Consider the following 25269-nt stretch of genomic DNA (forward strand, 5'->3'; position numbering starts at 1 on the left):
GGCTGGGATGTTTCTTCAGCTACAGGGCTGTGTAACTACAGGCAGGTTGACTGGGGCGCCACGTCTTTTAATATTATACTGTGTGTGTGTGTGTATGTGTGTGTGTACGTGTGGTGTGCAGGTGCATGTGCACGCATGTGTGTGTACCTGTGTGCATATGTGTGTGTGTGTGTGCGTGTGTGTGTATATGTGTGTGCCTGTATGCATATGTGTGTGTGCGCCTGTGTGCGTATATATGTGTGTGTGTGTGTGTGTGTGTGTGTGTGTGTGTGTGTGTGTGCGTGCTTGTACGCGTGTGTTCATGCATTTCAGTTGCGGGCTGTGCTGGCTGCCTGTGCATGCACATGTGATCTCAGGGGATGAGCGTGCTGTCACATACAGGCTCATGCAGCTCTCCTGTGCCGTCATGTTTGGGGATGCTTGGAATTGCTGAACTTTCTCAGCTCTGCCGCCATTTTGGCTGTTTACCTCCACAGCCGACGTTGCTTTGTTCCGGTGTTTCCTGGGATGTCGCTGTCGCCCTGCGTGCCGCTCGTTAAGAGGACATAAATGACATGCTTTTTAAAGGCTCCTTTCACACCGTTTACAATGCTATAATTAACACTCACACACAGCAGCTGGCGACTGACAGAAATGGGAAGCGGCCGTATTGCTGGAGTAGAGAGGAACGCCTGAGCTGGTATGAGCGCTCTGACTGCGGGAGCCGCTTTGAGAGCGGGGAGCTGGACCTGACGCGCGGCGGTGTGCTCTGTGCTGGGTTTTAAAGGCCTGCTCTCACCCACGCTGATCGATAAAGGCTTTCACGGGTCCGAGCTCTGGCCACAGTCCGCGGCTCCGCGGGGGATCGACAGGCGGCGCTGAGGCGTGCGCAGAGGAAGCTCCAACGATGCCGGCCTGTTCGCCCGCCTGGGTTCGCCGCGGTTGACCCTCCCAAACAGTCGGTTCACACACAGGAATAAGGCCGCCACCCCGGTCGCTTAAAGCCGGGCCACATCCATTGTGAACCCCGGCTTGAACGTGTGCAGATACCCTTCTCCGCTCGCGGCGCGGCGAGCCGCAGTCAGCCGCCCGGCTCTCTGGACTCAGGCGGACGCTGGGCCTCGGGCTTTAGCAGGCGGAGCTGCTGGGGGAGAGCGGTGTGAGTGAGGCCGGTCAGAGGGGCAGATAGCGGTAGTGAACGGGCGGAAGCGTGTGGACCTGCGAGCTCCACGCGGAGAACACTCTGCCCCACAGAGCTGTGAGAGCGTCTGGAGCGCGCGCCCTTCTCCGAACTCTCCATCCAGAACGTTGTGTTACTCTTCCCCCTGGGTCCTCTGTCCCGGTCCTGGAGAGCTACTGGGTCAGCTGGCTTTCTTTTTCAGCTTAGAATAAGCAGCCAGTTTGACACCCAGGTGAGATAGCTGTCGCTTAACCAGCTGCTTCAGTCTGTGAGACAGATAGATACTGAGTGGCAATAAAACCCAGCCGAAGCTGTGGCTCTCCAGTACACAGGCTGAGGACCCCTGACGTGGCCCGCGCCTGGTTATCCTCATCCCCAGTGCGACCCGACGACATGTCACTGCTTACAGTGGGAACACAAAGAGAAGCCAGCATGGATCTCCAGTTTAAATTTTTAATTTCGGTTTCGGATGGGTCTCAGATTGGAACAAGGCACCTCGTCTGCTCGGCACAGCCTAGTGCAGCCCTGACAAGCAGATATAATTTGATAGAAGAGAAAAACACGGTCTGCATGCAGGCACGTTGGAGAGCAGCTGCTTTGCCCTGGGACATCGATTATTACCTGCTTTATCAATTATTTAGGCATATTTCATCACTTTCCTGGCAGGTGTCCTTATCCAGTGCACTCGTGTTCCACTGTCTCACTGCAGTGGAGGACCCGTCAGTCCCATGGTGCCTTGCTCACACTGGCAGTGTGTTCTTTAGTAGTTTTCCTCTTGCTGTTTCTCAGATCAGATGGCAGGGGCAGCTCTAGTGCTGTAACTCAAACCCGGCTTGGCGTCGGGTGTCCCGGTGTGTGAGAGCCGCAGTCCTGCAGGCTCGCTCGGTCCTTAAAGCTGCCTCTGTTTCCCCTGGCTTTCCCTGATCGATCTAATTAGGCAGCGTAAGGGATCGGGTCGCAGGGACCGGAAAGTGGCGGGGGTTTCCCAGGCAGGAGTTAAGCCCCTGAAGATGGAGAAAAACTCTCAGCCCCCACCCCGCTACCCTGATAAATTTAGAGAGGCCCGTTGGGTCCGATCCCGTTTCATTTTGGGGCGGGGTCCCGGGACATGAAAGGGCCGGGGGTCTGCGGCTCGCCTTGTGTGGCCGCTCACATGTGGCCCGTGAGCGAAGGGAAGCTCATCTGCGGCAGCGGCCCAGCCCCGCTCTCCAGCGCGCTCCCGAATCAGACATCCGCCCCCGCCCCCCCCCCCCCCCCCCCCGCACGCCCCCGCACGTCCCCGTCTCCCCTTTAAGAGGATGACATGCTTAAGTCAACACCAGCTTTGCAGGCTGTTGCGTCAGTTTCGTCTGTGAAATTAAACGTGGAGTTCAAATGTCTGGAGGGTTCTCTTCCAAACGGGAGAAACACACTCGCAAGCTCTCTTTCTCTCACGCGCTCTCTCTTATGTTCTGACTCACTCACACACTCGTCTCTCTCACCCTCTTTCTCACACACACATACAAATACACACACATGCATGCACGCACACTCACACACACTCACACTCACACACACACACTCACACACACACTCACACACACTCACACACACACACGTCAAAACAGCAGATTGCTGGCTGTAGGTACAGACACATGCCGCCCCAGACTGGCCATCTGTCTTGTGCCCTTTCCAGACTGCACCAATCACAAGTGCTCCTGAGCCAGACTGCACCAATCACCAGTGCTTCTGAGCCAGACTGCACCAATCACAAGCACTAGTGAGCCAGACTGCACCAATCACAAGCACTCCTGAGCCAGACTGCACCAATCACAAGCACTCCTGAGCCAGACTGCACCAATCACAAGTGCTCCTGAGCCAGACTGCACCAATCACAAGTGCTCCTGAGCCAGACTGCACCAATCACAAGTGCTCCTGAGCCAGACTGCACCAATCACAAGTGCTCCTGAGCCAGACTGCACCAATCACAAGTGCTCCTGAGCCAGACTGCACCAATCACAAGCACTCCTGAGCCAGACTGCACCAATCACAAGTGCTCCTGAGCCAGACTGCACCAATCACAAGTGCTTCTGAGCCAGACTGCACCAATCACAAGCACTCCTGAGCCAGACTGCACCAATCACAAGCACTACTGAGCCAGACTGCACCAATCACAAGCACTCCTGAGCCAGACTGCACCAATCACAAGCACTCCTCTGAGTCAGCCTACTTTTTAGATTCCCGCTCTTTAACCTGTTTTTAGTGTTGATTTTTTGGTACTTGACTGTGAGGTTGTATCCCAAACACACAAATACTGTTGTTTCATAGACATTCACACATTCACAGGTGACACAGCCCTCATGGCGTTAAAATCCATACCGTTATGTGACATACTGCGATGGCTACGGCTATGCCGCCTAGCCCCAGGTGTTTGCAGGCTGTTGTTTTCATACACGTTTCCTGTTGTGTACAGTGGCCTGCATTGTGCTGCTCGCTCAGCGAGTGACATATTGGCTGCCTGGCTGACAGTGAAAGGCGTTTGAAAAGCGTCTGCTGACCCTGGCCAGCGTCGGGCCGTGGGCGGGGAGCCGCCGGGCTGGGTCGGGCCGCGGGGCTGCTGTCCTTGTCCTTTCATTCGGGGAGCCGTCCGCGTGACGCCTGTCCTTGTGCTGGGCCCGCCGCCGCTCCGCCAAGCGCTTCCGCCTTCTCCGTCCTCCATCCCGCCGCGATGAACACCGCCGTCTCCTCCAGCCCTTTTCATTCCTCTCTCTCTCCCTCTCTCTCCTCCCTCTTTCTCTCCATCGCTCTCCCTCTCCATCGCTCTCCCTCTCCTCCCTCTCTCTTTCTCTCCATCGCTCTCCCTCTCCTCTCTCTTTCTCTCCATCGCTCTCCCTCTGCCTCACTCATCCCCCTGCATGTTTTCTCTCTCTCTTTCTCTGTCCCTCTCAGTCCGTCTCTGTCTTTCCTGCCCCCCCGGCCCCCCTGCCCCTCGAGCGCGGTGACCTCCTGACCTTCTTGTTGTTTCTTCTCTTCTCAAGCCTCCTGCCAAATACCTCCTGCCTGAGATGCACATCTCTGACTACGGCAAGAAGTGCGTGGTGATCGACTTGGACGAGACGCTGGTGCACAGCTCATTCAAGGTAAACCGAGCCCGTTTCCATTTCACACATTTTAATGAAGTCCTTTTCATTTTAAAGCTTGGTAAACACAGCCAAACAGATACTCGTTTTAATCTTTTTTTTTTTTTAAATAATCTTTTCAACTTATCATTATTTTCTTATGAATTAATAGATAGTGGCAAGTTAAGAAAAAAAATCTGAGCCCTTGACTTGCTTTCTCATTACCTTGAAGATCTCGTCCAGCTCTTCATTTAGCCCTTGTGTGGAGTAAGATATATGCTTTTATTTAGTGGGCACATCCCTGCATCCATATGCATCAGAAAGCGAGCCCCTTGGGAAGGAGGCTGTTGGCATTATGAATGTGTGGCTTTCCCTGTGGAAGATTACAAGGCAGGAGAGTTCTGCCTCTGTGCTGGGGCCTGTGCCTGGGACCAGGGTCGCCCCCTACAGGTCAATCTGAGACCTGCACATGTGGGTAAAGCAGAGGGTTAATTGAAGGGTTACAGCAGGCTTGGGAGGGGTGGGTGGCCTTTGAGGTGAATTCTGTCTCTCTCTCTCTCTCTCTGTTTCTCTCTCTCCCTCTCTCCCCCCCCCCCCAGCTCTGTACAGCTGTTGTGTAACTGAAGTGGGTGGGTGGGGGCTCTAAATAGGGGAGCCTGTGAAACGTCTGCCTGCCATCCTGTTGTCTACGACAGGCAAAGAGAGGGAGGGAAAAAGAAAGAGGGAGATAGAGGGAGGGAGGGAGGGCGGGAAAGAGGGAGAGAGGGAGGAGGGAGTAGGAGGGTGTTGTCTGTGTCAGAATGGGGCCCGGAGAGGGAGAGAGGGAGAGAGGGCAGCAATACACGCTTGAGTACACACACGCACACACACACACACACACACACACACACTGGGGTGTGTCAATCTGCAGACTCAAATGCGCGCACGGTCCGTGAGTGCAGGGTGGAGGAACCGCGCTGGAAGCCCGCGAACGCCCCACCGCAGATTCACTTCATCAGCGTGGAATTCCAGCACCGCTGATCGCTTCTTCGCTTTCCGGCCTGCTGCTCTTCCCTTTTAATTGAGATGCGTGAACCTGGAAGCGCCGCTGCTCTCACAGATCAGCCGGATGTAGGACCTGAGTACGCTGAGCGAGTGTGTGAGTGAGTGAACGAGTGAGTGCATGAGTGAGGGAGTGAGCGAGTGAGTTAGTGAATAAGTGAGCTCTCTGAAGTCATTGAGAATTAATTTAATTTAGGCTGAGACCACTATTAAAGGAACCCTAATGAACATGGTGCACTTTTTCGGGTTTTCTTTTTGGCTGAGGATACAGCGCAAGTTTCTCACCTGGGTCGGAAGGTTTGTTTTCTAAAGGAAGTTCCCTCGCTTTTCTTCGTGAAGATGTGTTCAGCGTTCAGCAGCAGTTGTGAAAAGCTACGATCCAGATTGCAGCTGTAGCAATCGATAGCGGAGACCTCTGAAGAGAGCTTGTTTTTGTGATGGGAAGGAGAGGTAAGGGAGCTTTTTTTTACCCTGTGACCGAGCACAGTGTGGCTTCTGAAGAGCGCAGGCGCCCCCTACTGCTCTGTCAGAATATTGCCCCCTCAGCCACAGGGATTGCTGAGCAGTGTGTGAAGAGTCAGTCTGAGTCTGTGCACTGACGCGCTCTGTGTTTCTCTCCGCCCGCTTAGCCAATCAGCAACGCGGACTTCATCGTGCCGGTGGAGATCGACGGAACCGTTCATCAGGTGGAGTACCAGCCCGCCGCCACGCCGAGCTCTCTCGCTTTAATGTGGGGACAGGCGCTGTCACTCCCCCAAACCCCACCCCCCCCTCCCCGTCAGCCTCCCGTCTACAGTGAGTCTGTGCAAAGATGAGGCCCTCCAAGCTCAGAATATTAAGTCTGCTCTTAGGCCTGGTCTTGTCTTCACCTGGGCGTTTGGCTGTGGTAGCGTATTCTGCTGAATGATAAACTGTGTCCGTCAGGAGCATGATCCTGTGGCATTTTAAAGGCCACCTTAGTGTTTACCACAGACATGATCATTTAGGAAGGCGGTGAATGGACTGGCCGTTGAACAGTAAAAGGTGAGAGGATGTTAAATGGTCTCCAGAATAGTTTTTGAGACGGGAAGTGCTGCTTCTGTTGGCCGTTTGCAGGCTGTGACCTGGTTCAAGTAATCCAGGATAGGCTGTGTGCATCCATGTTGGCCTATTCATGATTACTTGCACTAGGGGTCAGCTGCTTGTCCTCTGATAAATGAAGACGAAGAAGATGATGATGTAGAAGAAGAGGAGAAAGGGGTGAGGGGCAGTTGAGAGGGGGCGAATGACAGGGAAAAGGCAACATATTCTAAACAGATACTGAAGACATGTTATCTGAGCTGTATTATTACTATAATGCTGCCGTGCCTACCTGTATCCCGCTCCCAGCAAACGGCTAAAGCGAAGCAGGCATGGGCTGGCTTCCTGCTGGCTGGGAGACTTGGGAAAATGAGTTGCTGCTGGAAAAGGCGTTGGTGGGCCAGTAGGGGAATTCCCCAGATCCTCACCATAAAAGAGAATTTAGTTCTCAGTTAAAGGTTTCCGGTTAAATAAAGGTAAAATAAATAAAAAATAGTGAGCAGACACTCACTTAGGGTGACTTGCGTTGCTTATATTAAACCTCTGTTTTATTTATACTCTTGTTTACATGAATTTACACCTTTCTGGTTGTGCTCTGTAAGTACTACGCTACATTTATACCCATTAAGGTTCACTGAAATCCTGGTCTGTGTGGATGTTGCTGTGCGTGTGTGCGTCTGCGTGTGTGCATGCGTGTGCGTGCGTGTAGGCGCACGCGTGTTAGTATGTGCCTGTGCGTGTGTGCGTGTGCGTGTGTGCGTGCGTGTAGGCGCACGCGTGTTAGTATGTGCCTGTGCGTGTCCAGCTGGCCTGTGCCTGAGAGTGACGGCCCGCCCGCTCCTCCCCGCAGGTGTACGTTCTGAAGAGGCCGCATGTGGACGAGTTCCTGCAGAAGATGGGCGAGCTGTTCGAGTGCGTCCTCTTCACTGCCAGCCTAGCCAAGGTCCGCGCTCCTACAAACACACACTAACCGGAAATACAGCACAATCACAATGTTGGTGGGAGCATTGGCTCTATGTCCAGTCCACCGTGTGTTAAAACTCAGCACTCCTCCCTGTTTGCGTGGTTTCTGTCTCCGTTTCCTTGTTTACCGCCTCCCTGTGCTCTGGTGTGTGTCGCTGCTAGCGTGCGGGTCCCTGTCTCTGGCGGTAATGACGCTGGAGCGGCCGTTTCCCGCTCTGCTCCCGGCCTCTCACTGTGGAGCGGGTTTGTGCTGCAGAAGCTGTACGGCTGCTGCGCAGGCAGCTGAGCCTCAAACTCCGACCCGTTTGCAGCCAATACCGCGGGGCCCATCCGCCACGCCCTTTTGCTCCGCCCGTCCGCTCCGCCCGTCCGCTCCGCCCTCGCGCGCTCCTGCCGGCGGTAACTCCCCGGCGGGATTCTGCAGCCGAACAGGCCCGTGAGAGATTACCAGCTGAGGATGGCTCGCTGCTGGCCCTCTCCTCTTCACGGTGATTGTCTGTATGCACAGCGTGGCCCTCTTCACCAGGGGCCATCAGCGGCTTAATATGACCCTGTGAAGCAGTGGCTGTCCTGTGCTTAGCCCTGCTTGGAGCTACAGTAACCTTCTCTGTGGTTTGGTTTGTGTCTGCGTCTGCGTGTGTGTCTTAGAGTAAGCCCAGAATATCTTTGGTCTGTCTTCTTTCTTTTTTTTCAAATCTGTGTGTTTGCGCATCTCTGATTGTATCTTTATGCCTCTGTGTGTGCATCCTGTATCTTTAATCAGGTGCATGCATATTTGACTGCGTGCATGCATCTTTGACTATGTGCATTCATCCTTGACTATGTGCATGCCTTTGTGACTGTCTGTGTGCATCTTTGATTGTGTGCATGCATTCTTGCATGCGTGCATCCTTGTTTGCATAAATGTTTGACTGTGCATGCATGTTTGACTGTATGAATGCATTTTTGACTGTGAGTTAATCTTTGCGTGCGTGCATCTCAGACTGTATGCATGCATCCTTGCATGCTTGCATCTCTGACTGTGTGCATGCATCTTTTACTGTTTATGCATATTTGAATATTTGTTATCTTTAACTGTATGCATGCATCTATGGCTATGTTCGTGCATCTTTGATTGCGTGCATCCATCTTTGAATGTTTGTGCATCTTTAACTCTGTGTGGTTCTTTTACTGTGTGTTTACATCTGTGACTGTGTGTGCATCTGATGGTGTGCATTGCTTGTCTCAGACCCAGGCACTTTTTTGTGATTCTGACTATATTTCTATGAATGATTCAGAGGGTGAGCATTTCAATGTGTGATTATGACTATGTGTGTTTTTCTGTGAGATTCTGATCATGTGCATTTGTATGAGTGATTTTAATGGTGAGCAATTCCATGCACAGTTACGATCATGTGTCTGAGGTCCTGACCATGAGTAGTAGGCCACATTCACGTGTATGATTCTGTGTGCAACACTGACTGCGAGCATTAGCGTGTCCATGCGCATGTGTCTGACTGCGAGCATTAGCGTGTCCATGCGCATGTGTCTGACTGCGAGCACTAGCGTGTCCATGCGCATGTGTCTGACTGCGAGCATTAGCGTGTCCATGCGCATGTGTCTGACTGCGAGCATTAGCGTGTCCATGCGCATGTGTCTGACTGCGAGCACTAGCGTGTCCATGCGCATGTGTCTGACTGCGAGCATTAGCGTGTCCATGCGCATGTGTCTGACTGCGAGCATTAGCGTGTCCATGCACATGTATCTGACTGCGAGCATTAGCGTGTCCATGCGCATGTGTCTGACTGCGAGCATTAGCGTGTCCACATGCATGTGTCTGACTGCAAGCATTAGCGTGTCCACGCGCATGTGTCTGACTGCAAGCATTAGCGTGTCCATGCGCATGTGTCTGACTGCGAGCATTAGCGTGTCCATGCGCATGTGTCTGACTGCGAGCACTAGCGTGTCCATGCGCATGTGTCTGACTGCGAGCATTAGCGTGTCCATGCGCATGTGTCTGACTGCGAGCATTAGCGTGTCCATGCGCATGTGTCTCACTGCGAGCGCTAGCGTGTCCACGTGCGTGTGTGTTTGTCTGGCCGTGAGCGTTAATGTGGCTGTGTGTGAGATTCTGACCGCGCCCTCTCTGTCCCGCTGCAGTATGCGGACCCCGTGGCCGACCTGCTGGACCAGTGGGGCGTGTTCCGCGCGCGGCTCTTCCGAGAATCCTGTGTGTTCCACAGAGGGAACTACGTCAAAGACCTCAGCCGGCTAGGGAGGGAGCTCAGTAACGTCATCATCGTGGACAATTCGCCCGCGTCCTACATCTTTCACCCTGAGAACGCAGTAAGTCCTCCAGGCGTGGTCCAGCGTGGTTCCATCACACAGGGCACACACAGGGCATGCACAGGGCATCACCCAGCGCATCACACAAGGCACACACAGAGCATGCACTGGGCACCCACAGGGCATCGCACAGGGCACACACAGAGCATGCACTGGGCATCACCCAGCGCATCACACAAGGCACACACAGAGCATGCACTGGGCATCACCCAGCACATCACACAGGGCACACACAGAGCATGCACTGGGCACCCACAGGGCATCACACAGGGCACACACAGAGCATGTACTGGGCACCCACAGGGCATCGCACAGAGTGCGCACACAGGGCACTCACAGGGAACTGCACAGGGCATTCACAGGGAATTCATAGGGTATTGCACAGGGCCCTCACAGGGCACTCTTCATCCACGCAAACGCTAATATAGAGCACCCTGCTGTTTTTTGGCTACTTTTTATTTCACATTTGTGATTCATCATATCTCATTTCATTTGTTATATTGTGTTCACTGTGTGGTTTTTTGGTTGTATTAAATTGCAGTGTAAAAGCAGGGCAAGCTGCCGAACGTGTCAGGGCATATTATGTAACTTCAGTCCTCCATCGGAATGTACTTCACTTGGCAAAAGGCAGTTTGTGTGAAAAATATAGAATCTACACTCTTCCTTACTGAGTTGCACTTTACTGTAATGGAGATGGTGCTCCTTCTGGGTTCAAAGGCGCATTACACACACAGGCACTTACAGTTCTTTTTAATTGCATGAACCATTCCTTAGTATCAGTGTGGTGATGCGGGGGAGAGGTGCAAATGGTGGCCTCACACTGTGTGGATTTATGGTCACTGGAAGGGGGACTCCTTTGTTTTAATCAAGGTTTGCCCGGCAGAAGGAGGAGGGGGAGAGTGAAAGAATGAGAAAAAGGACGGGGGAGAGAGTCGGCGGTCTTTTCCGTCCCCAGGCCCCTGCATGCGCGCACTCATTAATGAAACGGCTGTATCCCGGGGCCTTGTTCTGATCCGGCCTGACGCAGCAGCTAAGCGTGGATCAGCTGCGCTCCTTCATCACATCCACCCTCAGCTCCCTGTATCAGCGTCCAGCCGACCACTACCCCCCTCCCCCCTCCCCACGCCCGGCCTGACGCAGTCACGAGGTACACAAAGTGTGCAAGCTTCTGAGTTTCATTCTCAATAGATCACACGTACACAATATGACCAAAAATAATGCGGACACCCCTTGGTCTGGGGCTGTTTTTCATGGCTTGGGCTAGGCCCCTTTGTTCCAGTGAAGGCAAATCTTGTCGCCATTCTAGGCGATTCTGTGCTTACAACTTTGTGGCACCAGTTTGGGGGTGGGCCTTGTCTGTTTCAGCATGACAGTGCCCCCGGGAATACAGCGAGGTCCTTATGGAAATGGTTTTGTTGAAAACGGTGTGGAAGAACTTCACTGGCCCGAGCTCAACCCCATCCAACACCTTTGGGATCAATTGAAAAGACAACTGCAAGCCAGGCCTAATCGCCCAATCAGTGCTGACCTCACTAACGCTCTTCTGGCTGAATGGAAGCAAACCCCTGCAGCAATGCTCCAAGATCGAGTATAAAGCCCTTTCACAGAAGAGTGGAGGTTGTTATAGCAGCAAAGGGTGGACAAACACACATTAAAGCCCATAATTTTGGATGAGTTGTGAAACTTGGGATGTCATACTTTTGCCATGTAGTGTCGACAAAGTGAGGAACAGGCAACTCACCCTTGAATGAATGCTAAATAACAATATGCCCCCATTTCTCAAAGCACTGTCAGCAGGCGTAGTCATTGACCGGGTCTATTCCCTTCTGCCAGTGTGGGGGAGACCTGCAGACCTGCAGGCATTATCTTTAGGAGCAGGAATAAGGCTGAATCAGGCTGCACTGGTGGTGAGCTCTGTTCTGAGCAGTGTCATTTGAGCTTTGCTACAGGGTACATGGTCATTCCACAGTTCCACAGCTCCACAGTTAGAGCACTGGCCTCATGTCTTTAAGGGGAACAGCTCAGCAGGTTTTTTATTAAACCCCAGGAGTGGGTTAAAAGCCGATGCCTTACTCTTGCCACCCAGTAGTGGGCTTAACCCTTGGACCAGTAGGCTTTTTTAGAATGTTCTGGAACTCCATTGCTTCCAGTTACCAGTAGTGACTGTGACATGGGCATTAGAATGTTCAGTTAAGAACACATTTGCGATCTCACGCTGTAACGGGTTGCTCCCGCCCTCTGTCCTTGCCCCCCAGGTCCCTGTGCAGTCGTGGTTTGATGACATGACAGACACGGAGCTGCTGGATCTCCTCCCGTTCTTCGAGGGCCTGAGCAGGGAAGAGGACGTTTACAGCGTGCTGCAGAATCTGAGGGGCAGGTAGCGGAGCCCCAAAATCCCTCCCTCGCCCCGCCTCCGGCTGGTTTTTACCGCACCTCCTTCGGCCTGACCCCGCCCCCCTGCCCCCTCTCCAGCACGGCTCAGGTCCTCTCCTGCCTCGGCCTGTAGAGGGCGCTGCGGAGCGGCGCTCTGGAGAACGGCAGCGCCCTCCCTGCCCTTCTCGCCTCCTCTTCTGACTGCACCGTGATTGGACAGAATGATTGCAGTGCGCTTAACATTTTATGGATCCTGACCTGGGTGCGTCCTATTGGCCAGAAAAAGAAAAGAAAAAATGCATATATATTTGTAATTTGGAGAGAAAGAAGTTGAAAGAAAAGGAACTTTAATTTTTTATCCAAGAGACACAATCCTGTTAAGCTCTTTATATTTACCAAAAACAACCTTTTTTCTGTTCATTTTTTTTTTTTTTGAAAAGGAGGAAAACGTTGAATCTTTTTTTTTTGTTGTTTCGATCCTTACATTGTTGCTATGCAGGCAGTCTGTTCTTGATCTTCAGTAGTTTAAAGTACTGTTTTTTTCTTTCTTTACTGAATTGAAGTGCCTTTTCGAATGTTGTTTTTACAAGAAAAACAAACTTCCATTTTGTACGCAGCATATTTCCAGAGAACTGCAATCTTTTAATGAGCATATGCTTCAAAACAAGCAAATATGAAACTTTTTAAGAAAGCACTGTTATTTATGCTGATGATTTTTTTAAATATCATTGGACGCTGGGTACATGTCTCCTTAATATTTTAAATGGTGTTTCTTTCAGTTGGCTATAGCTCATGCCATTATATAGAAGTGATTTTTCTTTATTTAGTTCATTAGACATAGCAATGTGTTTAGCGTCCTTGTAGGCTTTGATGAAGGGGAAGAATGCATTTGCAATTGTGAAATTATATTGCTGGTTATCTTAACTGCAGGCTCCCAATGAAAATCTCTTGTATTTAGCCTGGGTGAAATATCTTTAACCCTTCAGTGACCGAGTGCCAATTTTAATTTGAAAAGATGCCATACACTGGATTTTCCGTGCCAGGTGCTGAGTGCTTCTCATTGAATTGAATGTGTGTTTAGTTTATTTCGCTATTTAAATTGGGAATGCAAGCATGTGCATTACGCTCTTTCTCCGTGGACACCTTAAAATTAAATTTAAATGCCCACACGTGTCTTTTTATGTTTTTATTACCCTTTTAACTTTTAGTGTTTTTACTTATTTTAAGAGTTTCTGGGCTCATCTGGTGCTTTTTTCCTGTTTTGGTTTTGGGTACTTCAGGTGAAAACCACACACTCTTAATTGGATAATCCTTTCCGCCAGACTGATTTTAGTGTTTTGTTTTTAGTAGTAAACATGAAGCTTTAACAGCCTTCCCGAAGTTCAGCCACAGAACACAATTGCAAATGTGTCCTTTCCAACCTGGCTAAAATGACCCTTCATTTTATGGAAACTGCATTCTTTTTCTTTCCTTTCAGATTAGTCATGGCTGGGGGGTTGGGGGGATGGACTGACAGTGTGGGGTTTTTAGCGTTATAATTAGAACTGTGTTTTAAGCGCACCGTGCTGCTGCTGCAGTACAGTCACCGCATGGAGTCGGCCACAGGCCACCGGAGCTGTTCTTCACCACCGTGCCTACGTCAGGACGAGCCGCGGTCGCACGCGGAACCCCGCCCCCCGGGCTCGGAGTCCCGCCCCCGGTCTCAGAGTCCCACCCCCAGGCTCAGAGTCCCACCCCCGGGCTCGGAGTCCCGCCCCCAGGCTCAGAGTCCCACCCTCTGGGCTCGGAGTCACGCCCCCGGTCTCAGAGTCCCGCCCCCATTCTCAGAGTCCCACCCCCGAGCTTGGAGTCCCACCCTCTGGGCTCGGAGTCCCGCCCCCAGGCTCAGAGTCCCACCGCCGGGCTCGGAGTCCCGCCCCCAGGCTCAGAGTCCCACCGCCGGGCTCGGAGTCACGCCCCCAGGCTCAGAGTCCCGCCCCACTGGGCTCGGAGTCACGCCCCCGGTCTCAGAGTCCCGCCCCCCGGGTGCAGAGCCACGCCCCCCTGGGCGGTAACCCGGCTGCACCCGTGAGCGCCGCCCCTCCCACCCCGCGTCTCCTGTATCAGTTATCCTGCAGCTCTGGTTTCCTTTCTGTTTTCGCTTTCTGTTCTCAGTATATGGTTTTGAAAAAAGGAAAAACAAAAAAATGAGGTGTCATGCCCGTGTTTTTGACCCGTGTTTTTTCTGCAGTGAGCGCAGTAAGGCTCTCTCTCCAGGCTCTGTAAAACAGCGGGTACTTACTGGAATCACATTTCATATGTGTGCGCATGAGTGTCTGAATACGATAGAGTGTGTGAGAGTGTGTTTGTGTATGTGTGAATACAGTGTGTCTGTATGTGAGTGTGTATGTATGTGTGTGTGAGTGTTTTGTGTGTGTGTGTGAGTGCGCATGTGTGCATGTGTATTATCCAGAGGGTAAGGTACATTTTGGTGTGTTGAGGATTGTGAAATGTTAAAAACGTGTGATGCGCGCACACACACACACACACACACACAGAGCCAGGCATGTGGGAGAGCTTCACTGTGCTGCTGTTTTGCAGCGTTATTTTCAGTGAAATGTTACTTGGTTTGTTGCATAAATCTTTCAGAGACATGTCATATTTAAAGCACCTTTTTAAAAGAAATGAACATTTTAGAGTTTTCTGTGACAAATAACCTTTTACTGTACTACATACACTGCTGAAATAAACACTAAACTATGAGTTTGAGCGGGATACGAGTGTATCAAGTGTATGGCCCTGCTTTGCTGTGGTTTCATTGCATTGCATGCTAATGTTTACACTGACACACTGCACTTATTGATCTGAGATAAGATCAGAAAAGCAAGTCAAGTGGATATGTATTAGTATCAGCATTACTGATGACGGTCCCCTTTTCTCTGGTTTAGCTATAGTTAGTTTGTATAACAGTGAATAAAATGAACGTTTATAACTGATGACTGAGAAATGAAGGTACAGAAGTAAGTATCAAAGGATTGATTGATGGATGGGTGTTAGATTTTGCGATGATTTGGTTTGTCCATAATTTCAAATGAATGATTTCATTTCTTATTCTTTTTACTGATTGTGGTTGATTATGAGAACTGAGCTGACTGGCTAAATCTATTGAATGGCAGTTGCTCTTGGCAACTTTTAGCCCTCAAGTGCTTGAAATTTCTCTGAATTATTTTTGATGCTGTTTATTTGGTTTTAAACTAAATGTTATGGAGTTCAGTGAGGATAATTAGTGGCTGAGAATCACAGTCTGTCAGTGAGCTTTTTGTATTTCTGTGCAGTAGCACATATCCCTTCATAAGTTTCTCCATATTTATCCCCTGTAATGTAAAGCCCTCAAAAAATCTGAAATATTCATAAGGTCTATATGGAGAATATCATTGCGGCAGTGTCTTATTTTTAACAGGAGGGTCTATTTGCTGGAAGAGGTCCCGACTCATGAGAGGTAAGCGCCTTTTCTCCCCACTCATGTCATGAATGTTTTAAGTGAGTTATTGGCTTTCTCTCCTCATTAAACATTTCTTCCCTTGAATCAACTGGTCTTGGCCATGTAGAAGAAAGGCCTGTACAGCAATTGATAATAATCTGCAACTCAAAATAGTCCACTATTCTGTATGTATGGTGCATTATATCAGTACATGTTTACAAAATAACTTTGTCTTGGTCTTGCCAAGTTTAATGCAACCATTTCAAACACAGAATAGTTTGAATTGAGTTTATAAACTCTGTCAAGTACACCTTAAAAATGCTTTTATCACAACCATTATACTGCTGTAGCTGCAGAAATCAGGAGACAATTCTGTGAGTAATAACTTGATGAGAGGGTGAGGTTGTGTTCTGTTCGACTCTCAGAATAGCCTGTGTGCTGTGGGGGTTATTTTGTGTCAGAATAATGTCATATTGTCCCACATAAAATGCCACTGGCCCTAAGAGAGGTTTCTGGAGACTCTTGACACCGAAAAGAACAGACCACTTCCTCTGAAGCTGCATTTCTGATGAGAGGTGGAGGGAACATGTAATATGACCAGTTCTGCATTTTATTTTCTACTTAAGCTGTTTGAAACCATATTTTACAAAAATGTCATTTTTTAGCTTAAATGTCAGCTAAATTTGTGGCCTGTGGCCTTTTAATTTTTTAATAAAATTAGTGCATTCAGCCAATTTTAGCACAGCATACTGTAGAAAATAGATTCTATATTTTCTATTGATCTACATTTGTAAATATACATGTTGGTGTTTCAGTGTTTTGCTTGAAGGCTTAGGCTTAGTGGGAAGGTATTGTCACAGCACCTGCTCCATTCCTGTACAAATACTGTACACACAGGCTGTCCTGACAGCACCAACAAGCACCAATCAGCTTACACGCAATAGTTGTTGCCCAGCAACGGTTACCTGGTGACAGACTAGTTAATTCTTGCATTCTGGCATGTAATGCTGTGGATCAGGTTTGGTGAAACAAACTGATTACAGATAGCAAGAAACAATAATATGTTTTTAAAAAGGCTGTCCCCAATATTCAAAATTCAGTACAATTACAGATACACTAAGCACTTGATCAGTAGTGATGGGGAAATGGCAGAAATCAGTGGATCAGATAAAAGAACAGGTTCATTTGTGGTGAGTCCTCCATAAAGCAGTTTTGTCCATTTTATTAATATTTTATTAAATTCACATAGCCAGCATAAGTGCAGAATTTAAATATTGCCTTGAAAGTGAGCCTTTGTTTCAATGCTTCTCTCTTCATCTGAACAGTGAATTCTGCTCATGTTTATGTCTCTGTGGTTAACTCTTATCAAAGTGAATTATTTCCAGATGGTCGCGTATATAATATATTGTACGAGATAGCGTTTAAAGCCTATTTTTCACCCATAATTCCCACTTTGTTCAATTACTGGGTTGATTACTGAGCTTGTCAAACTGAGAAGGAAAAAAGTCTAATTTGTATTTAAGTCGAGTTATAATTAAGGGCAAAATATTAATTGAACGTTTTTGATCTGTTAGATCTCACACTGCCATCTGGTGGACACCTTGTGAGTGGTAATCTCTAGTCCCCAGATTAGATTCTCAATCTCTGAGGCTAGAACATTCCAGAATAAAGCATAGTGTTAATGTACCACTGGCTTTGTCTGAACTAGTCTCCCCACAGACTAAAAACAAACTTAATTAATAGCCAAATATTTCTCTCCTGATCCCTAATGGAGCACAGTTAATCATGGCAGGATTATTTTCATCACAACTCTGAAAGATGACTTGTGGTGTTATGTGTCCTGGATAGGTGAGGTCTGGAAATACTCAAATACCCTGTCAGATATCTCATTTTTAGATATTCACCTTTGAGAAAAGGACAATATATTTTGATCTGACAAAATTTCTCTGCATGACTATAGGAACATGTCTGTTCTGTATCCCTGGTCTCCTCTGCACAAACAGCAAAGGAAGCATCCTTGAGGCAATTCAGCTCACAATTAGGTCATTTAAGGAAGCCCACCTCATTATTACATTTTGAGTTGCGAGTCCTTCTCAGAACATATATTACAGGTTATTGTTTGGCCCATGTATACGCCTGTCACTGTTAAACTGCACGACAGACACAGAACAAATAGAGCACTGGACTGTTTTTATTATATTTAGCCATCAAAGATTACACCTCAGTTCTATTTATTTATTTTTTATTGGACTGAATTATTTCTATATTGACAAGTCGTATGAAGATGATGTAGTCAGCAATGGCAGGTTCTCTTGAACAGAAGAACGGGTTGCTGGAAGTACTCTCCCTTCACACTGTTGAAGAAGAAAAACATCAGTGCTCATCCAGACACTCATCTGTGTTTCACTGGGATTAAAGGGGTCTGTATGTCTGAATTTGAATGATAATTACATTGCTCCCTGAAATAACAAATACCAGTCTTTTACTGCTCAGAAGTATACAGCTGCCTGTTCTGTAAGGAGAGGAGACGTCTCCGGTCTTTATGACACCATTAATGCTACACAAACGCACCTGATGAGGATTACGTCTGATCAGGGCTGTAGTAACAGTTGCTCCTGTTTAGACAGTGGAACAGGACCCACAGTTTCCTGACCCACAGGTGTGGAATGAATCATGGCGGATCTGGAAGGGGTGGACAGGGACCTGCAGAGCCACCTTCTTACAGGAGAGCTACCTGTGGAAAATGTTACACACTGCGCCCCCACATGGCCACACTGTCAACTGCACTGACGGAGGTTGTGTTGTTTCCTGGGCAGGGAGACCAGGAGAAGGTTAGCTTTACTGGACTGATGGCATCTCTCCTAAGAGTTAGCTTTACAGTTTCCTAATTGGAGGACAGAAAGACTGATAGGTATAACAAACAGGCATCCCCCATTCTCTCCCTCCACAGGACCCACAGATCCTCGACCCGTGGAATCCTGTGGACTCCTGGGGGACCATAGAGGGGTGGAAAGGCACCTGCACACGACACCCTGTGGGAAATAAGGGTGCGTCTTCTCAGGAGAAACTGCACAGCTTTTAGGTATGGTTTTGAATGACTCAAATCCCCTCTAGAAATGTCAGTGTTCAATTTTTCATTTGTGCTATAAAAAGCCATGTTAGCCTGAAATTAAGTATGGCCAACAGGAACACTACATACTAAACTGACTGCGCAGTTCAGCTGCTGAACTGCAGAGGGATAGCTGGCATTGTGGGAGCATACAAAGTTGCAGAAGACAGAAACAGCAAAGCGTGTGAATGTATGTGTGCACGGGGCCTGTGTGTGTTATAGTGCTTTACCTCTGCCATGCTGATCATAAGCACTAATGGAACTCATTGTCTTTGATTTAACTTGGCCTGGGCTTAGCTCTCTGGACCCGGCTGCACTGTGGCTTTCCTCCGCTGATCAGTTTCCTGCACAGCCTCCCTGGCTTGATGGGACTGCAGCACAGAAACTTCATCCACCTGGAAAAGCAGGAAGTCAGAACTGCTGCTGCACAAAGCACCACAAATATTGCCTGAGGGAGAGTCACCAAACTTCCCCAGGTTTTATTTGACTTCTTATTGTCATTTTAATTGTATGTCCCTTGGATAATTATTCTGAATATTTTTAATGTACAATGTGTACTACAACAAGGCTTACAAACGTGCGGTCCACAAGCTTTCCTGCCGCATGGTGGCTTGTGTATGTGGCTGCAGACTGCAGTGAAGCACACCATGTACTTTGGCACTTACTGCATCTGAGGTGGGGCGGGGCTAAAACAGGGTTAAGGCAGGCTGGGAAGGTGGAGGATAATATGGGGTTCAAGCAGACGTATCCATGTGTCGGTGTCAAACCGAAAGTTAAACAGCGATGAAAAGTGACCGAGCTGCTTAGTTTCTGTTTGTGCCAGTCTGCCTCAACGTTATATTATCCACCCCAGGAGGACATTGGGTTCATGGTCCTGGAGGCCCGAGGCATCGAGGCAGAGTAGTGCATCATCTGGCCCATATCCTGCAAATCTGGAGCAAAAGAAACAGACTAAAGTTAGTGCCAAACTTAAAGATCATATCTGATCCCCATGCTTCTAAAAGCATGTTACACTGATGCAACAGTATGTTCATTTTCTTGTCTTCATCTTGATCTGTGGAACAGATGCATTATTAGTCCCTACTGAACTACAGCTGTACAGGCTGTGCAGCAGAGTCTAATTCCCTCTCTTGGACAGCATTACTGTGACTAACCTTTCCGTGGGCACTTTGCAGGTCTGGTCCCGCTGTAGGGACCCAGGTTCTTTCCCTGCACCACTGCCTGTTCTTCACACCCCATCTTCCTCTTCCTCACGCCAGCCTTCTGGGGCTTTTCTGAGGCTGTAGGAGACGGAACACAGGACAGTCTTGAGACCTCCAGTGCTTTAGTCTCATTCCGTTCCTTATTATACACACGCACAGCACATATCACATAGCATATATCATCAGGAAGCATCCTATTTTTTGAGTTTAGACCTTTCGTAAGGCAGTTTGCTGCCATTTCCTGGTTCTCCCGATGGCTCTTCACGCCTGTCTCCTCATTCATGCCTCTCCTCTCTTGAGATCAAACACAGGGAGAAGGACACTTGAGATCAGCAATGTTTTTCTTTCTCAATTTAACACGCAGTTTACATTCTTTTCCTTTCTCTATACCCTTTGAAGAGTTTTGGAATTCTTTTTTTTTTCCCAAAAACTAAGTCAGTGTAATATCTTCCCCGTTTTTGGCAATATATTGCAAAACCTAATTGTGGCCCTAGGTTCATCGCATTGAATATAAGTCGCATTGCTGCTTCTTTAAAAGCCATAGGTTGAATATTTAAGTTGTTTTAAATGTGAATGGGAGTGGTTGGTGAAAGACCACACCCACATTGATGATGCAGTAGCACATGATAGATCTTACCTGTGGATTGACAGCTGTAATACGACCGCAAAGAGGAGCAGGCAGATAGGAACTGCTCACTGCTTTGGCCGTGGCTCAGATGGTCATCCTCTGTCTGGCCAAGGCTGAGTACGGGGGCCTGGGGACCATGTTCACTCAGCCCCTTTCCTTCATGGCCTTGGCCTTCTCCTCCTGGAGTAGGTGATACCAGAAGCTGAAGCCATTCATCTTGATCTGGGGAACAGACGCATTATTAGCCTCTGCAGAACTACAGCCATCATACAAGCAGCACTACACTGAGAGCAATGGGTAGGCCATTTAGGCTTCAGGGCCCTTCAGTATTGTATTTCTGACTTGTTTGAATGTGTCAGCTTCTATAAAGCCATGCAGAGTCCCAATCTGGATATCCATGTGCTTCAGCTGTACAGCTGTGCAGTAGAGCCTAAGTCCCTCTCTTGGACAGCATTGCTGTCACCCTGACCTTTCCGGAGGCACTTTGCGGGAATGAGAGAGTCAGAGGAGCTCCTTTTCTGCTCTCCATCTTCCTCCCTCCTCATCTTCCTCTTCCTGAATCCTACCGAATGAGATCATACAGTCAGGTCACATGGTGCAATAAAACACTGAGACCCATCTGGCTGTTTGTCCATGATCTTTATCAGTCCAGTACAGCTGTGCACTGCAAATAATGGGATTTTAATGCAGATCTTTTCAGATAATGGAACAGGAAAATAGTATAGTCCACATGTTTTTTAAAAATCAGTACAAAGAGGCCCTTATTTCAATCTATAGTGAGTTCTGAGGTCAAGAATTTGGCTACCTTGTTGTAAGCAGGTGGGGTGGAGCCACGGGTGACGCTGGAGCTCTTCTAGCGTCGCTCGTTCGTTCACCTCTGGTGCCAAACACCTGCTCATGAAGTCCTTGATTTCTGTAAACGGCAAAACCCGACAGAGCAGATAAAAGGAGGGTAAAATCTGTGACATCACACACACAGTCCTGCTGTTTCCTACTGACTCAGCTCACCTGAGGACAGCCCTGTAGGGAAGTGGACTCTGCTCATGCTCTCATGGCCATCGTCCGGGTTAAATGGCAGGTAGCCACAAACGATATCAAACACTGTGACCCCGAGGGACCACACTGTGAAGGGCCCAGCCTGGTACAGCCCCTCCTCAAACCACTCTGGAGGTGAGAAGTCAGTGGTGCCTAAGGAATAGACAGAGAGGAGTGTACAGACACCTATGGTATGGCAGCAGCAATATGAATGTTTCATTCATGCTATGGAAATGAAGCCTATCATGGTCAATTTACTCCCCAAGTTCCAAACCCTGTAAACTGAACCTCTCACTGACCTGCGAAGGAACTGAAAGGCGTGTCCTTCCAGGAAGTTCCACACCCAAAATCAATGAGGATGACACGCAGGGTCTCCGTGTTTATCAGGATGTTGGTTGGTTTCACATCCCGATGGAACACTCCTGCATGCTGGCAGTGCAGGAGGGCGTGAAGCAGCTGGTCTATCACTGCCCGGGCCTGCTGTTCATCCATCACTTTTTTGTTCTGGGTGTCGCAGAAGTCCACCAGGTCCTTACAGGGGTCAGGCCGCTCTAGCACCATCACGTAGCAGTCTGGGGCATCGAACCACTCGTAGAGCCGCAGGATGTTAGGATGACCCGTGTTCTCATTCACAAGGCCCATTAGCCTCACCTCCCGAGGTGTTCTGACTTCCTGTCCAGGCTGTAGAGAAAGGAAGTCAAGCAGGTTGGCTAGAATGGGCATGAGCTGGGTATGTGTATAATGAGGTTCAAATGGGCAGCTGGCTATGAGCTGGGTGTGGATATAATGAGGTTATACGGGCCAGTTCTATGACCTGGATGTGGTTATAATTAAGTTCATATCATCCAGCAATTCTTTTTTGTTCCCTGTAGGGGACATGAGTCTATGGTCTCAATGTCAAGAACCATGTACTACAAGGACATTCAATAAAAATAAAATCAATAACATTTTTGAAAATATTTTCACAGCCATGTGTTTTTTTGTCATCCAGGCCATTTGTATTATGTGAAAAATGTAAATACTTTAACTTGTTTTCTGCTGGGTCTCAGGAGGGATATATTGGGACGTTGTATGAGCTGGGTGTGTTTTGAGGTTATTCTGGGCAGTCAGTGTGTGTGGTAAGGTGGTACTGCAGATTGTCCATCACAGCACACATTTGAGGACATTACAGCACAGCGTATACAAGGGAAAACCTATTTTGTGACAAATGAGTCATTGTGATCATGGACAGCCAACAGGGTAAAAGTTGAAGAAATGTAACTGCTGAAGTGTTACTCACTAGAAGCAGGTCTTCTTCTACTTTCGCCACATATTTTAGGGCAACCTGAAGAAACCAAGATAAGGAGATGAGAGGTGCAAATGCAATCTTTACAAACTGCTTCATGCTTTGTGGTTTTACTGTCATAAACACCTAAAAAACAGCAGATATGCGTATATATTCCATATAAAAGTTTTGCTAATGTTGATGTTACACAGTTAAATAATATTATACATTCATATTAAAATTATACCTTTTGAAATAAGGCAAAGGATGATGCATAAAACAAGTCTGGAAGTCAGTATAAATGGGGATACGAGGGATACTAAGAACTAACTGGAAATATGTTACTAGAGGAGAGTAGGATCGGTCAAGAAGCAGTGGAGAAGTTGGCATCTTACTGGCAGTCCATCAGAGATGCGAGTCCCAGCATATACTGATCCGCATCCTCCCTCTCCCAGTAGTGATCCTTTTGTGTAGTAATCCTCCACATGTCCTGCAACATAAAGAGTATGCAAGAAAACCATTGACAGTACCTTAATGCCGTAGGTAAACTTACCATTAAATTCCGTTTTTTCAGCTGTTGAGCAATGCATTTGTGATTAAACTTTTGTAAATACCGGCTTTGATGAGCAATGTTGACAAGATTAAAATTATTTCTCAGTTCACACATGTCTACAATCCTGAAATGATTAAATGTGGAAATAAATAATTACATGAAGATATATAAATAATCAAATTTTCCTCCGAACCAGTGTGCTGTGAAGGTAATTTTTAATTTTTAATATTTACAGATGTTTCTGCTGGCTTTATAGTGGTTAAGCCAGGCCCTAGACATTCTGTTCTTGTGCTCAATACATGTTCACCAGACAGCATTATGCTTCAGAGGTTATGTGCATGCAGACTGTTCAAAATCTTTATGTTAGGTTGGAACTATTTCCTATGGTGGAAGCAAAATGAACGTTCACACAGTCGGTGTAGTCTGCACTGTAGACACTTGTCACAAAATCTTTTCCACAATAAAACTGAATGCTCATTGCTATATGATCAGAGGCTGGAAAATGCTACTTCAGCCTGAACCTTTTTTTTTTTTTTTTTTTTACTGCTTAAACCATTTCAGGAACTACTTAACTAGTTTGCAACTAGATAGTCACTACCAGCCAATTGGCCTAATTTTTACTTTTACCTCAGTGGGTCACAATAGGACTGCTAATATATTTGGTAGGAGAAAAAAAGTAGCAGGTGCTCAGCCTTGCATAGCTAATACGTTGTACAGGTATGTTACAAAGATTTCACCATACACCTGTTGTGCCCAACGCCACCTAACGGATGATTCCATCCTAACCACTGAGATCCTAACCTTGCCGCCTGTATCTCCAGTTTGTCGTGGAGATGGGAATGTCGATCTCTCCGTAACTCAGATCGTTGCTTATCCATAGCTCATCCATTATTGAAGCAATAAGGAATTCGCACAGTACGACTGGTCGGTCAAAATCTTTGGCTTTATACAATTCACAGAATGTTTTCTGTTACGTAACAGTAGCCTACACCGTTGCTTGACTACCTGCCCTTTGCTACCGGTTGTGTCAACTGACGTCACAACACCAGGATTCCAGCATAATTTCATTTCCTACCCTAATTAGATTGTATTCCCGTGTGCTGAAACGTGTTATGTTAGTTTTCCAGAAGGGAGGAGGACCAGCTGCACTGGAAGGAATTTTATGTCGGGGGTGCTGGAATTGGCAGCGGCTTCCACGTACAGAATGGCGTGCTGTGTAAAAATCACGTTTTTCACCATTATACTATACACGCTTTACAGAACGCGTGGTGACAAAATAATGAAACCGGTTCAGCACACTCTGCAGGCGTCATGTCACTGCCTCGTAAAGCTAAAAAAGTGCCTCGCAGCGAAGGTCATAGACAGCTTGCTTGATATTTTTGGCCACGTGTCACCTCAAACACTCGGGAGCTGATTGTGCTCATCTAGCGTCTCCAAACATGGGCCATTGGCGCGGTATATCCTCGATATTGCTTTCGTCGTCACACACCGCCTCGTAGGCTACAACACAACTCGATTAGGCTATATTGCACGTCTTCACCAGGCCGGGGTTGTCTGTGTTGTGACAACTGTTTGTGAAATGGGCTAGGCCTATATAAACAAATTTTGATTTGATCAAACAAAAAAAGATGTTTTTGCGCTTTGCTGATTCCCTGACGAAAGTAGCGATGCTCTGAACAAAGTCCACGGTGTCGGCTACTAGGTGCACTACCTCTTGCAGATCGAGCAGCAAGTGGGGTGGAGCGTCACCAGTGGCTCTGGCCCACATGCTTAGAATAAGGTAGATGGATGTAGGTCTACTTCCCAAAGCTGCAATCTTATTTACAGCTGAAATAGGGTCAAAGACAGGAACAGAACGGAAGGATATTGAATCACTATCTGTCCATCGTAATTTTGATTCTATGGAGCTCTTGAAAAATTCTGAAATTTACTTTTGCGACATGATGAAGCTGCTAAAATTTGAGCACATGCCCACGCGTCAACCGTAAACTGCAAAGACA

The 25269-nt window shown here is 48.0% G+C and overlaps 3 protein-coding genes across 8 annotated transcripts in view; 2 read left to right on the forward strand and 1 right to left on the reverse strand.

Moving 5' to 3' along the window:
* Positions 1 to 14760, forward strand: part of LOC118234085 (CTD small phosphatase-like protein) — a 50888-nt gene extending 36128 nt beyond the window's left edge. For both annotated transcript variants that reach the window (XM_035430397.1, XM_035430398.1), the window contains 5 exons: positions 4177 to 4278; positions 5928 to 5984; positions 7208 to 7300; positions 9460 to 9645; positions 11901 to 14760. In XM_035430397.1, coding sequence (XP_035286288.1) covers positions 4177 to 4278; positions 5928 to 5984; positions 7208 to 7300; positions 9460 to 9645; positions 11901 to 12026 — 564 coding nt within the window. In that variant the 3' untranslated portion in view covers positions 12027 to 14760. The remainder of the gene's footprint in view (positions 1 to 4176; positions 4279 to 5927; positions 5985 to 7207; positions 7301 to 9459; positions 9646 to 11900) is intronic.
* Positions 13578 to 14772, forward strand: LOC118234086 (proline-rich protein HaeIII subfamily 1-like). The gene is made up of 2 exons (XM_035430399.1): positions 13578 to 13831; positions 13872 to 14772. Exons 1-2 carry the CDS (start codon positions 13608 to 13610, stop codon positions 14206 to 14208), a joined length of 561 nt encoding a protein of 186 aa, XP_035286290.1. The 5' UTR covers positions 13578 to 13607; the 3' UTR covers positions 14209 to 14772.
* Positions 14773 to 17750: 2978 nt separating this feature from the next.
* LOC118234125 (serine/threonine-protein kinase pim-1-like) lies at positions 17751 to 24511 on the reverse strand. Of its 5 annotated transcripts, none has more exons than XM_035430479.1 (12): positions 24071 to 24511; positions 23112 to 23206; positions 22732 to 22776; positions 21752 to 22133; positions 21426 to 21605; positions 21223 to 21330; positions 20887 to 20982; positions 20427 to 20639; positions 20003 to 20083; positions 19742 to 19867; positions 18050 to 19519; positions 17751 to 17832 (listed from the first exon to the last, which is right to left on the reverse strand). In XM_035430479.1, the coding sequence occupies exons 1-11, from the start codon at positions 24156 to 24158 to the stop codon at positions 19428 to 19430; spliced, it is 1506 nt and encodes a 501-aa protein (XP_035286370.1). In that variant the 5' UTR covers positions 24159 to 24511; the 3' UTR covers positions 17751 to 17832; positions 18050 to 19427. The 5 variants fall into 5 exon arrangements, with proteins under 5 accessions (XP_035286370.1, XP_035286368.1, XP_035286367.1 ...); XM_035430477.1 differs by lacking the exon at positions 24071 to 24511 and having other exon boundaries at positions 18050 to 18982; positions 19253 to 19519; positions 23112 to 23472; XM_035430476.1 differs by lacking the exon at positions 24071 to 24511 and having other exon boundaries at positions 18050 to 18982; positions 19161 to 19519; positions 23112 to 23472.
* Positions 24512 to 25269: the final 758 nt, after the last annotated feature.

This window comes from Anguilla anguilla, chromosome 8 (assembly GCF_013347855.1).
Source record: "Anguilla anguilla isolate fAngAng1 chromosome 8, fAngAng1.pri, whole genome shotgun sequence".
NCBI lineage: Eukaryota > Metazoa > Chordata > Actinopteri > Anguilliformes > Anguillidae > Anguilla > Anguilla anguilla.